Below are 14,858 nucleotides of genomic sequence, written 5' to 3' on the forward strand. Positions count from 1 at the left end.
GTAATATCTCATTCCTGAATGAGCATGAGAGAGACCAGAGGGATTTATGGTAATAACTGCCTCTTTTGACAATATGAGACAGCTACGGGGTTTTAAAAATTCTTCCCTCCTTTCTTTCCCAGGGTCAGGGCACTTTTACCTCTGCTGTGAATAAAAAAGGTAAAAGTCAGGGATACAGCTTGTAAAACTGCACTATGACAACTCATGGGTGTAAACACATAGGCTTCAGTGGAAATGATGTTTGAGTTCTATTAAAAGTTCATGTTAACCAATCTCTTCACTATATTATACCCTCTGCTTCAATTTTAAAATAAAAGCCAAGATAATTTCAGTTGTAAAAGTTTGTAAAGTAAGTGTAAAGTACTTTCTTAAGCAATTATTTACTTCTTTTACATTTCTATTTAAACCTGTACATATCACCCTTATCAACAAAGCATTTTGTATATACGAATTATTTGGAATAATCCTATCCTAAATCCTAATCTTATCTGGACCAGCGTTAATTATCAGACCATCTACATGCTACTGGGGAATGAAACAACAAAATAAAATTGTAAAGTCCTAACTAATTATAATAATCATTTTACTAAGCATGTTTAACACTCAGAAGTACTTTAGCAGAATTCTAATTCTAATTCTAATTCTACCTTCTATTAGTTTTAATTTTTGTTGCAAAGATAGATGGGAAAAAAAGGAGTCAGTTTTTCAGTTCCAAGTGCAGTGGGCTCTTAAACAACATGGGTTTAAACTGCATGGTCTACTTGTACACAGATTTAAAACATATATATAGCGGAAACTTTTTTGGGCATTTGTTGACAATTTGAAAAAACATGCAGATGAACCGTGTAGACCAGAAATATCGAAAAAATTAAGAAAAAGGTGTGTCATGAATACAAAAAATATATGTAGTTACTAGTCTATTTTATCACTAGGATAAAATATACACAAATCTATTATAAAAAGTTAAAATTTTTCAAAACTTATGCATACTGTACATGGCGCCACCTGCGGTCAAGAGAAATGTAAACAAATGTAAAGATGAAATATTAAATAACTTCGTAAATTAACTCTAGCGCACACTGTATTACAGCAATAACTTCTTAGCCACCTCCTGTTGCTACTTATGTGAAATCAAGTGTTGCTCCACTTAAAATAACATGTGATGTGAATTATCTCTGCTTGAGATCATTATCTCTGTCTCTCCAGTAAATTACATATCACAGTAAGGAGTAATCTCTTGTGATTCTTGAGTATTTTTAATTGTGTTTAGTGCAACATTGTAAACCTTGAATAACACCATGGGACACATACAAAGTGCCACTAGTGATGGTGAAAGTGCTTCCAGGAAGCAGAGAAAAGTCATGACATTACATGAAACACCTGAACTGCTTGATATAATGTAACCATAGACTGAGGTCTGCAGCTGCAGTTGCCTGCCATTTTAAGATAAATGAATCCAGCATAAGGACCATTGTAAAGAATGAAAAGGAAATTCATGAAGCCATCACTGTAGTTACAGCAACAGGCACAAAAACCTTGCATTTTTAGTGAAACTGCAGTACATATTGAAAATGTAGCCTTTATCTTGGTGCAATACTCTAAAATGATTCAAGAAAATGTGAAGTCAATATATGGCAACTAAAAGCAAAACGAATCTAAAGCTGGATAATTTAATGCCAGCAAGGGTTGGTTTGATAATTATAGAAAGAGATTTGGCTTTAAAAAAGGTCAAGATAACAGCAGCAGCAGCTTCTGCCAACCAAGAGGTGGCAGGTACAATGAAGAACAATTGAGGGGAAAGGACGTCTGCCTGAAAAGTTTCTGAACCCTATTCTAGGGGGAAGAATCCACAAAGGACATGCATTAGTAAGGAAAAGAAATGAGCACCAGGATTTAAGGCAGGAAGGGATAGGCGAACTCTACTGTTTTATGCAAATGCAGTAGGGTTTATGATCAGGACTACCCTTATTTATAAAGCTGCCAGCGCCCGGGTCTTGAAGAGAAAAGATGAGCACCAGCTGCCAATCTTTTGGTTGTATAGGAAAGCTTGGACAACAAGAACCTTTTTTAATGGTTTTGTTCCACCAATGCTTTCTCTTTGATGCAGAGAAATTATCTTGCCAGTAGGGACTGCCTTTTAAAGTTTTTTCAATAGTGCACAATGCCCCTAGCTACCCAGAACCCAAGAGTTCAACACTGAAGGCATCAAAGTGGTCTACTTGCCCCAAACAGGTCTCTAATTCAGGCTCTATATCAGGGGTTCATAAGGAACTCTCAGGCTCATTATAAACAGTACTTTATGGAATGGACTGTCAATGCTATGCAGTACCCTGTGGAGACAAAAGTGACTCCATCTTGTAGGCTAATTCTCTACGCTAACTTGTGATTAGCCCCGGCCCCGTGAATGCCTCCTGATTTTTACGTTACTGTCCGTAGTGTAAGAACAAAGGAAGCTTGGTGCTATTGCACAAATTATAGGCTGCGATACACATAGTAGTCTTGCCTGTTTTGGAGGGTTGCCTTTCCCTATGGTATGTAAGCCCTGGGTCTCTGGAGTAACAGTGTTGAGATCTTCCTGCCTTGTGGCTGACCAAGACCAGGCTGGTGTCTCTAAGTTCTCCAATAAAACAGCCTTTACTGACAAACTGGATTTTCTGCCTCCTTTGGTTTTTCAGCTCCTTCAGCATTTGGGGGCCACTTTGCATATGTGACCCATTTACGGAACAACCCAGATAGAACATCGTGACAGTCTAGAAGAATTACACCATTGAGACACCATTGTTAATACAGTAAAGCCACAAAAACCATCAAGGCTGAAATAATAAATTCTTGCTTGAGAAAACTGGGTCCAGATAGTGTGCATGACTTCACAGGCACCAATCAAGGAGATCATGAAAGGGATGTGGATATGGCCAAAAAAAAAAAGGTGGGGGGATAGGGATGAAGGACTTCAAGACATGAATCTTGGAGAAATTTGAGAGCTAATAGACGCCACACCACAGGAATTAATAGAAAGCAACTTGATGAAGATGAGTTCTTATGAACCAGTGCTAGAGGATGAGGAAGATACAGCGTTAGACAGTCTGGCAAAAGGGTTTTGATTATTCAATGCTGCTTTTGACTTCTTTTCTGACACGGATTCATACATGGTATGGGCACTGACACTAAAGCAAATGGTGGAAGAATTGGCAATGTACAGAGATACTTTTAGAGAAATGAAAAAGCAAAAATGTCAGACAGAAATTACGACGTATATCTGTAAAGTTACACTGAGTGTTCCTGCCTCTTTGGCCTTCCCTTCCACCTCCCTTCACTTCTTCTGCCACCCCTGAGAGCAAGACCAACCCTTTCTTTTCCTCCTCTTCCTCAGCCTATTCAATGTGAAGAAAACAATGAAGACCTTTATAATGATCCACTTCCACTCAATGAATAGTAAATATATTTTCCCTTCCTTATGATTCTCTTAGTAACATTTTTTCTACCTTACTTTATTGTAAAAATATAGTACATATTAAATGTAACACACAAAATATAAATATAAAGTATAAAAATATAATATAAAAGATAAATAGTTAATCAACTATTTATCAGTAAGGCTTCCTCAACAGCAAGCTATTAAGTTTTGGGGGAGACAAAAGTTATACACAAATTTTTGACTGTGTCAGGGGCCTGTGCCCTTAAACTGCACATTGTTCAAGGGTCAACTTTACACATCTAACACTAAACACACAAATGTGTCAGTTCTTCACTAGAACCCTTTCATTTTCAAGATCAACTGAGCAACTGCAACTGAGACAAATCTAGACACACCATGAATGAGGTATTAAGAAGTTGGGCGGCCCAGTTTTGTAGCTTTCTTTAGATTCATGAAGTAGAAACAAAGACATACAATTATGGGGTTTAGTATGAATTGATGCATGGTACAAATTAGGAACTTTATAATTCTGCAACCGAAAATAAGAGTTTAGGAGAAAGCAGAAAAGAACGGCAAATAACTGTTTAATAAAGCTATAAAAATAGTAATGTTTTACAGTATTAAGTTTAGAATCAATTGTAGTCCCTTCTAGATTTAAGTTACACTTAGCTCTAGGAAAATTATTTATGATTTGGCATTCCTGTAATACTTCCTTTCTGTGGCAGGCTTTATGCAAAGACTATTACTTATTGAATGGAAAAACAAAACAAAACAAAAAAACCCTTAAACGAGTAAAGGTGTTGTGAATCAAAACCCAAATCAATCTCCTTGGAAACAAAGAAGAGACAAAATATTGCCTGGAAAATTTCAAAATATTTTATAGACACTGGTAAATTTATTCCCCCCAAAAGTGAACAGAAGAGATCCTTTAACAGACATAAAAATTGAGGCTCACTGTCCAAAAGCCTTGTGCAAAATATAGGAGTCAAGAAAAAAATCATTTTTCTTGTTATATAGAAGTTATAGCCGAGATTACTAGGTCTTATCCTAAAGTTGACTCTCCTCTTCCTCTATTAACAGAACCCAAGATAAAAGCCTGCATTTCCCACCCTTTCTTCCTAACAAGAGTGACTACGTCCCAGCCCATGCAAAGTAAGCACAACTGAAATAATGAGTGGGACTTCCAGGAAGGCTTTTTAAAGGCAGAGCATGCATTAATGCATTCTTCTTTGCCTCCTCTTCCTTCCAGCAGCCTGAAAAGCTGATGTAATGACTGGATCTTCAGCAGCCATTTTGAACAAGAGGTAAAAGCTAGAGGCTGAGGAATGATGGAGCAGAAAGAAAGGAAGTGGGGTTCCTATTAACATCCTGAAGCTAACTATCAGACCTGGACTGACCAACGCTTTCTGGCCTTCTTTTATGAGAGAAAAATGCACTGTTATTTAAACCACTATACTTTTGTTTTCTTTTTTGGGGTACAGACAGCTGAACCTAATCCTGTCCCAAATCCTAATCCTATCTAACTAGTATTAGCTATCAGCCCATGCTTATACTGGAGAATGACATTTAACAAAATAAGATGTTAAAGTTCTAACTAATTGTAATAACCATGCAGTTTTCTCATGCTGAACAAAGTTAAAGAAATATAATGCGTATTTCCTAAAGAGTGTCATTTTTTTGAAAGATAACGGGACAAAGTAACATAAAAATCTACACATAATTATATAAACATTGCTTTGACATACAACAGCAAATATTTTTATTGTGTCTGTGAATGCATTACTTGGTAATAAAATTGCAGTTATGAATAAATGATACTTGGTAAACTATAACATAATAGGAGGAGAAGGTATTAACACTGTGATTTTATGGGGTTGAATCAGTTTTAGTTTCTTATACAACTCAGAGCTTTATGTTATTTAAACTGTCTCAACACTGGCACAAGGTAGCATTTTACTTATCAAAACACTGGAGGAGGCAGTCTATTTTATGTGGGAATAATGGTTTTTTAACAGTGTTTGATTAGGAGACATTAGGAACCTTGCCTTGAAAACCATTAGCAAATTTATCTAGAAGATTTTACGTTACATCCTAAAACAACCAGCCACTAAAGACATCCTAAACTGCTAACTATGCCAATTTGCCTCAGATGCTTGCCATATAAGCTGCTTTCAGGAACCAGCAATGAATATCATAGATACTTGAGGATTAAAGGTTGAAGGATATTGACATTCAAAGGAGATGAAGCCAGAAACCCAGCACAGCCCCCCCCCCCAAAAAAAAAATAAACAAACTTGCATTTTACTTTGGAGTGAAATTTCTTTGCTATCTCCAAAGATTTTAACTTTTGGTTTCTCAACTAGCCTTAGCAATATAAGGTTCTGACTAATGACTCTTCCCAACATTGTCAAACTTAATTCAAACTTGAAATCAATCCTCTTATTTTCCCCCTAAAGCAAAGCACCTCACAATAATAATATGAGTACATCTGAGTGGCCAATTTAAAAGTTTAAGTCATTCTTTTGTAATCAGTGCTAGAATTAACTAGTGATCTGTTTCAGTCTTTTTTTTTTCTTTTTTTGGCCAGGAATAACAAAATAATAGAAACTCCATATATATTAGAAACAGATCTGTAGGTTTGAGCCTTATATATTATTACAACATGGCCATCAAGAGGAAATCTCAAGACAACTGTATATTGTGCTTGCCCTATTTTGTTCAAACCCCGATAATTTTAAATAAATAGTAATGTTCAACATTGACTGATGACATTATCTATCAACCACATCACACCTGGTACACAGTAGATAATAAATGACAGCTGTTATACCTTCCTTCTTGAAACAAAATCCTTTCATTTCATTCTCATTTTGTGTTAAGCTTCTACAATTCATAAAAATCATAAAATAATAAAAGGAATGGTCCAACATTATCTAGTCCAGTCTTATTTTTACAAAACATTGACTTTAAAAGTCCCTGAGATTGTAATTTTACTGGTTCAATCTGTCTTCCCTACCCTTGTTAAAAAAATAGAATCATTTGTCATTATTGGTTGAGTATCTCTTATCTGAAATCCTTGGGACAAGTGTTTTGGATTTCAATTTTTGAAATATTTGCCTTATATTTACCAGGTGAGTATCCCAAATCTGAGTATTGATAATCCTAAATGCTCAACGAACATTTCCTTTGAGTGTCACATCAGAGCTCAGAAAGCTTCAAATTTTGGAGCATTTTGGATTTCAGATTTTCAGATTTGGGATCCTCAACCTGTACTATAGACAAAGACTAAGAGATTGCTATTATAAATAAATTTCTCTCAAGAAGCTTTCAAACTGCAGTCCATAGATCACCATCTGCATCAGGACCACTGATGGTTATAAAAGGCAAATTCCTGGGTTCTGTTCAAGATCTACTGAATCAGAATCTCTGCTCTTAGGCCATTTTTATGACAAATTCCACTCCCTTAAAATCAAATTCAAATTCTGTGGATTACAAGCTTATTCCTCCTTGCCCACTCTTTAAAGGGAATGGGAAACACTGAGTCTCTATGCTTTCTTCCAGATTACACAGCTGTCTTTTTGTTTCTCTACATTTGGTAAATTAATTGCAGTTCTTTAACTTTTCTCCTTTTTTTTTTGAGATGGAGTCTTGCTCCATCACCAGGCTGGAGTGCAGTGGCGTAATCTCAGCTCACTGCAATCTCCACCTCCCGGATTCAAGCGATTCTCCTGCCTCAGCCTCCTGAGTAGCTGGGACTACAGGCATGAGCCACCATGCCCAGCTAATTTTGTATTTTTAGTAGAGATGGGGTTGCACAGTGTTGGCCAGGATGGTCTTGATCTCTTGACCTCATGATCCACCCACCTTGGCCTCCCAAAGTGCTGGGATTACAGGTGTAAGCCACCGCACCCAGTCTCTTCTTTGCTTTTTCTCTTTCTCACCTTTTTTGACATCAATGCACCGTTTCTTCCTAAACCTCCTCCAACCTCTCAATGATTGAGACTGGCAATGCAGCAATTGCAAACCAACCAGCAATGACCGCATAGGAGGATTAGTCCATGGAAGTAATACTTTACCCTGTGTTTCTGTATGGATTCCTGTCATGGGTTAACTTTTTAAAATGCTTCTGGACATGTTTTACTCCTGAGATCAATCCTCATTACCTCTGCTTCAGGCAATGTATTTTGGAACTCTTCCCAATTCTTCCCACTGAAATTACATCTCCAAATTAACCATGTAATATTGAAAATCAATTTTTCTCCTCACAAGTATAGCAGCCATCCAAATGTCAGGCATGAATTACATGAATATGCTTACCATGTCCTAAATTCAGGGCACTATTAAAAACCCAGAAGATACTGTGGTTGGGTTGAGGGCACAGCACTCTCCCAGAAGCAATTACTCATATGCAGATGCAGGAAGCATTTAAGGGTGTACCATTCAGAGAGACAGCTCTTGGAAAAATGCTCTGGCTCTTAAGCACAATGCTTATGCCAGCTCACAGTCAGCACTTCATACCTGCCCAGCCAGTGTAACCGGTGCCATCCCGAGGGTCTGCTGATTTCAGGCCTCTCTCCATTTGCTGAAGAAGCTCCCGAATCTTATTGGTCAAGCGTTGTGAGAACTCAGGAGTCAGCTAGATATTAAAGAAAAACAAATATCAAAATAATGTGGGTCACCCAGCTTGCTGGACTATAAGCTATCAAAGACAGAGAGGTACTTCTTTTCCACTTACAACATATTTTTCTACCTGGGAGACTGAACAATTTATTACCTATTCTTTTTTTTTTTTTTTTTTTTTTTGAGGCGGAGTCTTGCTCTGTCGCCCAGGCTGGAGTGCAGTGGCGCGATCTTGGCTCACTGCAAGCTCCGCCTCCCGGGTTCCCGCCATTCTCCTGCCTCAGCCTCCCGAGTAGCTGGGACTACAGGCGCCGCCACCACGCCCGGCTAATTTTTTTGTATTTTTAGTGGAGACGGGGTTTCATTGTGTTAGCCAGGATGGTCTCGATCTCCTGACCTCGTGATCCGCCCGTCTCGGCCTCCCAAAGTGCTGGGATTACAGGCTTGAGCCACCGCACCCGGCCTTATTACCTATTCTTAACAACAACATCATATTAACAAAATTTATAAAATACTGTTGTAACTTACCTTTTACGTAAAATTTTTAGTTAAATACTAAAACAGACTGCCAATATAAACTGGCTCACAGTAATTTTCCACTTAATAGTAATCGCCTATTATTTAAACCAATATTTATTATAATAATAGTCATTTTATTAAATTAAGCACAAATCATATGTCTGCTGCTTTCAAACTACTGGATTTTTAGTATTCAAGCTGCAGCAAGGTAGATTCCCTAAAGAAACATCTAATTGCTCTTATTTTTAAAAAATGATTTAAAAAAAAAATAACGTAGCAAAAGAAAAGCAAAACAAATTCATGTGTATCAAGAGCCTCAAGCAGAACAGAATGAATATCAAACTCACCATCATAAACCCAGTGTCTGGCAGAGAATGGGGCTTCACAAATGTTTCTCAATGAGCGAGCCTGTCTGCATCCTTACCCGCTATTAGCTGAGTGATCTGGCTCAACTCAGAACTTATGTTTCAATTACCTCCATAAAGTCAGGATAATAATACCTGCCCCACCAATTTCAAAATGTACGTTGAGGATTAAATGAAATAGTGTATTATAAGTCTTTCTCATTCAGGGATGTAAATGTTGACATTTTTACTAATTTTTTAGCAGATCAAGGGTCTAAGGCAAGTAATAGTTTAGATATGGATTGAAAAATCCACTAAGGCTGGGGCTCTGGGGTCAGTACCACCCATATGAAGGTCCACAGATGCTGTGCAAATAGTGAGGCTCACACAATCATTACGTTATTCTTCTTAAAGGCAAATGAAAAATAATTTTAAACTTCTGCATACACTGAATCAGTTTCTTAAAAAGTCACTTTAGGCCGGGTGCAGTGGCTCATTCCTGTAATCCTAGCACTTTGGGAGGCCGAGGCGTGTGGATAACCTGAGGTTGGGAGTTTGAGACCAGCATGACCAACATGGAGAAACACCATCTCTACTAAAAATACAAAATTAGTCAGGCATGGTGGTGCACGCCTGTAATCCCAGCTACTAGGGAGGCTGAGGCAGGAGAATCCCTTGAACCCAGGAGGCGGAGGTTGCAGTGAGCCGAAATCGTGCCACTGCATTCCAGCCTGGGCAACAAGAGCAAAACTCCATCTCAAAAAAAAAAAAAAAAAGGTCACTTTATTGTATCCCTCAATAATTTTAAGAACTTGCTGTGATTCTACGACTTGAATTTCACAAAGCCATTAAAATTTCAGAACAATGTTGATGTTACAAGGGTATAAACACTTTATATTACCATGTAAGGATTGCAGAAATAAATCTAACCACTCACATCAGAATCTCATTTTTAAAAATGGGATAAAATCTTAACACTGATAACAGCAAGAAGGCAGTATCAGAATTAACAACAATAGTTTAAAAATACATTAAGATTCACTTTGGAGGAGCATCCTTGATAAGGCAAATCAGACTTTCAACCACATCTGGATTATTTAATCTAGAGCACCACTATGATCCCTTATTTCACACTCTTTAGAAGAAACTACATTGTTTGACAGACACACTCCCATTATTTAACAATTTCTGCAAAGAAGATTTCAACCAGACTTGAAAATACACTTAGTAGGATAAAATATACTTCAGTGTTAATATAAAAGGTCTATAAATCTCAGCTAGATAGAAGAGTGCATCCACATTGAGAACACATCATCTACTGTATATAGATCATATATAATTTATCATCTTGCCTGGCCTTCAAGAGATCAAGAATAATGAGAATGTCTCAGCCTCATGAAGGGAAGTTACTTTCTGTTTGGCACATTCTGCATTTAATAAAGGTGACCTCTGTGAGAATATTGATTGCTTGTGGTAGACCACCAAATTATTCAAACTCTAGCAATAACCTGAAGTCTCTAAAAGTCCTTTTTTTTTTTTTTTCTGACCGATGCCAGAAAACAGACCAGTTCCTTATTGAAATCTTGTGCCAAGAAATTGAGGAGAACAGATCTCCAGGGTTTGATCCCCTGTGTTCAACATTACACAGTTTTAGAACTGGTATGCTACTTTCTTTCTAGGATCTGTCCAAAAACTACATTAGGAAATAAATTACATTCTTACTCTTGGGTCAGGGTTTAAATTTGTACATTTTTCCCCTTAGAAGTAAAGGGTTAAATTCGGCCAGGCACAGATGGCTCACGTCTGTAATCCCAGCATTTTGGGAGGCTGAGATGGGTGGATCACTTGAGGACAGGAGTTCGAGACCAGCCTGGCCAACATGGTGAAACCCTACCTCTACTCAGAATTAGCCAGGCGTGGTGTTGTGCACCTGTAATCCCAGCTACTTGGGAGGCTGGGGCATGAGAATCACGGGTCTGGGAGGCAGAGGTTGCAGTGAGCCAAGATGGTGCCTCTGCGCTCCAGCCTGGGCTCAGGATGAGACTCCATCTCAGAAAAAAAAAAAAAAAAAAAAAAGAAAAAGAAAGAAAGAAAAAGTTAAATTCATAAAAAGCATTTACTTTATAGGCAGCCTAAACAGCTACATTTTATTGAAGGTTTCTGTCACTGGGACAATCCTCAATTGTTCTCTTTGCCAAGTCAGCATGAAGCAGCAAGTCCTCCTCCAGCAAGATAAGACATATACTTCACCTTGAGAATCTGCACAGTTAGGAAGAATGCAGGCCCAAATGGCCAAAGGGAATCCATCTGACCTGAAGATAATTATAAAAAGCTTTGTTTGGGCAGCTTAATACTAGTCTTAAAATCAGATTGACTCCAACTCCATATACATTTTGGTAGCCTTCTACCCTACACCTCTTCTTCATCTCTTTGATTCCTCCTACCTGCATTACTGACCCAAGTTAATCTATAAAGTGACAAGTGCTTTAAGGAAAAAACACAGAACCATCAAACCCACAGATTAATTTGACAGGGATGAAATCTGTAAGGCCATTATATCACATAAAATGCCTTTTGCATGACTGACAAGTTTCAAAGAAATAAACTAGTAAAATTTTTAAAGTGTGTGCCCTGTTTCCAACTTAACTCATTTTCAAAACTTTTGTTTATTTTTTAGAGACAGGGTCTCTCTCTGTCACCCAGGCTGAAGTGCAGTGGTGCAATCATAGCTCACTACAGCCTCAAATCTCCTGCGCTCCAGCAATTCTCCCGCCTCGGCCTCCCAAGTAGCTGAGACTACAAGCTTTCCACCACACCTGGCTAATTTTTTTTTTTTTTTTTTTTTTTTTTTTTTGAGGCGGAGTCTCGCTCTGTCACCCAGGCTGGAGTGCAGTGGCGCAATCTTGGCTCACTGCAAGCTCCGCCTCCCGGGTTCACGCCATTCTCCGGCCTCAGCCTCCCGAGTAGCTGGGACTACAGGCGCCCGCCACTGCGCCCGGCTAATTTTTTTCTATTTTTAGTAGAGACGGGGTTTCACCATGGTCTCGATCTCCTGACCTTGTGATCCGCCCGCCTCGGCCTTCCAAAGTGCTGGGATTACAGGCGTGAGCCACCGCGCCCGGCCACCTGGCTAATTTTTAAAAAAGTTTTCGTAGAGATAAGGTCCTGTTAGGTTGCACAGGCTGGTCTCAAACTCGTGGCCTCAAGCAATCCTCCTGCCTTGATTTCCCAAAGTGTCGGGATTAATGGCGTGAGCCACTGCACCCAGCCAAAACTAGGTATTCTTAAAAATACCTGTATTCCTTCTCAACCATTATGTTCACTCAAAAAGTCATGAGAAAACACAGGCCCCCAGTATTTCACATCCAGGTTCTCTTTTGTACAGTGATTTGTGACATACTAACCAGTTTAATTTACAAGTGTGTTTTTTTTTTTTTTTTTTTTCCCAGCTGTGGGTATGTCCTGTGGAGCGACACTGGTACAAACAACTTCAGGTTTCCTATGTCCCCAAATTCTCTTAGCAGTAAGAGTTTAAAGATGTCCTTACCACACACCACCGTCTGCTCTCATAATTACCCTGACCACACTTGTGTGTAATCACAAAGGAATAACACGGCACATGTGAATACTGTTAGGATTCTTCACCTCTTTAAGCAGCAAACCAAAATACATAAAAAATGCCAATTACATAGCAAACTACGTATTTGCCAATTTTTAAAATTTATACTGTCAATAATTGAGCTTATTTCAATAATGTTAACAATGACGTATTCAACATTATGTTGGAGCTCCAATTGTATATATTAACATGTATTTTTAAATAATTTACATATTTATCGTCGAATCATGTATTTTTTTAAAGGGGGATGCTCAACTCTTTCTTTCAGGCAAAAATGAGCTCCTTTCCGAACACCGTGGGGAGGGGCAGGGATGCAGGCAGCCATATCCCAAACTCACCCTCCCGGCAGCGTCAAAGTAGCCCTCGGCCAGGGATTTGTTATAATCAGCATAAGGATTCGGGAAGGCCCTTTGAGCCATGACGCCGGAAGCGAGCCTGCAGAACAGGGGAAAAAGAGAAACTAGGTTGAGATAGGGGCCTCGGCCGAGTTGCGAGGGCGGCGGCCGGCGCCCAGGTATCCCCTTTCCTCCAGCTCCGCGGCCAACGAGCGGTCTCGGCGGTCCGAGTGGACCTCGGGCCCACTGCGGCCCAACTGCTAGGGCGTGGCGCCTTCGCGAAAAGGCTGCCAGGGCCCTTAACCCACCCGGATGGAGGGGACCCGTTTTGCAACCCCGTTCCCACGCCCGCGACTTGAAGCAAGGGCACTTCCCGCGTCCTGAAGCCCTCCTCGGCCCTGGCCTCTCACCCAGCAGCCCCGGTCAATAACAGAGGAGACTCTTTTACCGCCCAGTTTCTGCCAGGAAGACCAATCAGCGCCTTCACCGCCTCCGAGACCCTCCCCCGCCTCGCTTACAGTTTGTTAAAGAGACAGGAGTGTAATTTCTAAAGGATAACACAGGGTATTTTAATTACGGGGTAGCAGAAGTGAGGACCTAGAATCACGCGGAGATGTGACCAATATTTCCTACCCTTCTTTAATTTTTCTTATTTTTAAGAAGTCAAATTTAAGTACAGAGTCATAAGAAGTAGATTTTTTTTTTTTTTTTAATCTGGAGAAGAAAAAGACTGCTTTTAGATCTGAACACTGGTATTTCTGCTGTTCGCAATAGAAAAAATTGGCGGGGGGTCGGGGGTAATGTCTCTCCAGGGACGTGCCAAACTTTTTCTTTCATTTCTTAAAAAAACAAAAACAAAAACAAAACACCACCATTATTATCAACAACAACAAAAATATGTCCAAAGGACAGGATATCAAATAGCGATTGATAATACTTCGGGGACAGCACATGAAAACACAAATTACAGCTCTCAGGAAATTTATTCTGCTCCTTAGCCTCAACTGGACGATAATACTGGGTAACAAAGCTCTTTAAAAAATACTGAAGACCAACAAAGCAGGAGCTACACAACATTCAGTTTCACTGTTTAACAGTCCCTGCTATCTGAAACATTTTTCTTTCATTTAAAATTAAATCCTACCTGGTACATATTAGGCCCATTCTATTGCTGAGAACTTTGGAGTTCAGTTAAAAAGTCAGCCTCACTCTCTCCTTTTCCTTCTCACCAATTTCAACGAAGGGTCCTAGCTCCACACCTCCAACTGGAGAAGCTCGATTTCCACCCCAACTCCCTCCCACCTTGGCCTAAGTTTGTCCTTCTGAGGCTGCCATCCCAAATTCTACTTCTAATCCCTTTCCACACCCAGGTTTGCTGTTTTAAAATAGTTACCCTCTTAGGAAGCTTAGTTCCTTTCTTTCCCTCATCAAATTCACGAAGATTTAGCTGACGCCCATAGTGAATCATACACTGGATATCCGTCATGTTGTAAAAGATGGGTGTTTGAAGGAGCAACTCACAAGAGAGAAAAGGAAAAGGAGAGACATTTTATCAATTTTTTTTTCTTTAATGAGTAAAGGCTTACTATCCATTTATCCCACTCACAGTCTTTAAGCAATTAAATATTACTGTTGTTAAGCAAGGCAGGATGGTAATTGTATATTTTCATAGTATGCCTCTATCTTGTTTTACTAATTCTTTCCCCTAATGATGGACATTGTTTCTAACTTCCATACACAATATTCTTGGAACATGTGCTTTTATGAATCTGTGTGAGTATCCCTGAGACATACACCCAGCAGTCAATTGCTGGATCATATGAGATTCTGTACTTAATTTCCCCAGTGTTGTTAGATTGCTTTCCAAAACCGCTGGACTAGTTTATATTCCCTCCAACAGTATCTATTGTTTACTCCAAGAGTATTCACTCCAGCATATCAATTGTTTATATCATTTCCATCTTCTCTCCAACACTTGGTATTATCTAGTGTTCTAATGTTTGCCA

At 39.1% G+C, this 14,858-nt stretch overlaps 1 protein-coding gene and 1 long non-coding RNA gene across 5 annotated transcripts in view; one reads left to right on the top strand and one right to left on the bottom strand.

Annotated features, from left to right (window-relative positions):
- The window catches only part of LOC135966615 (uncharacterized), a 121,887-nt gene extending 115,710 nt beyond the window's left edge, over window positions 1-6,177 (top strand). The window contains exons 4-5 of the long non-coding RNA XR_010580076.2: window positions 4,496-4,567; window positions 4,665-6,177. This is a non-coding gene — a long non-coding RNA (uncharacterized lncRNA). The remainder of the gene's footprint in view (window positions 1-4,495; window positions 4,568-4,664) is intronic.
- Window positions 1-14,152, bottom strand: part of LANCL1 (LanC like glutathione S-transferase 1) — a 46,427-nt gene extending 32,275 nt beyond the window's left edge. Inside the window, exons 1-3 of one of the 4 annotated variants that reach the window (XM_005574172.4) lie at window positions 13,997-14,152; window positions 12,856-12,952; window positions 7,934-8,051 (exon numbers count right to left, since the gene is read on the bottom strand). In XM_005574172.4, the coding sequence (XP_005574229.1) occupies window positions 7,934-8,051; window positions 12,856-12,952; window positions 13,997-14,016 (235 nt within the window). In that variant the 5' untranslated portion in view covers window positions 14,017-14,152. Of the gene's footprint in view, window positions 1-7,933; window positions 8,052-12,855; window positions 13,302-13,996 lie in introns of those variants that run through there. The other 3 variants (XM_005574174.4, XM_045367651.2, XM_005574175.5) reach the window with 3 other exon arrangements.
- Window positions 14,153-14,858: the final 706 nt, after the last annotated feature.

Source organism: Macaca fascicularis, chromosome 12, assembly GCF_037993035.2.
Source record: "Macaca fascicularis isolate 582-1 chromosome 12, T2T-MFA8v1.1".
NCBI lineage: Eukaryota > Metazoa > Chordata > Mammalia > Primates > Cercopithecidae > Macaca > Macaca fascicularis.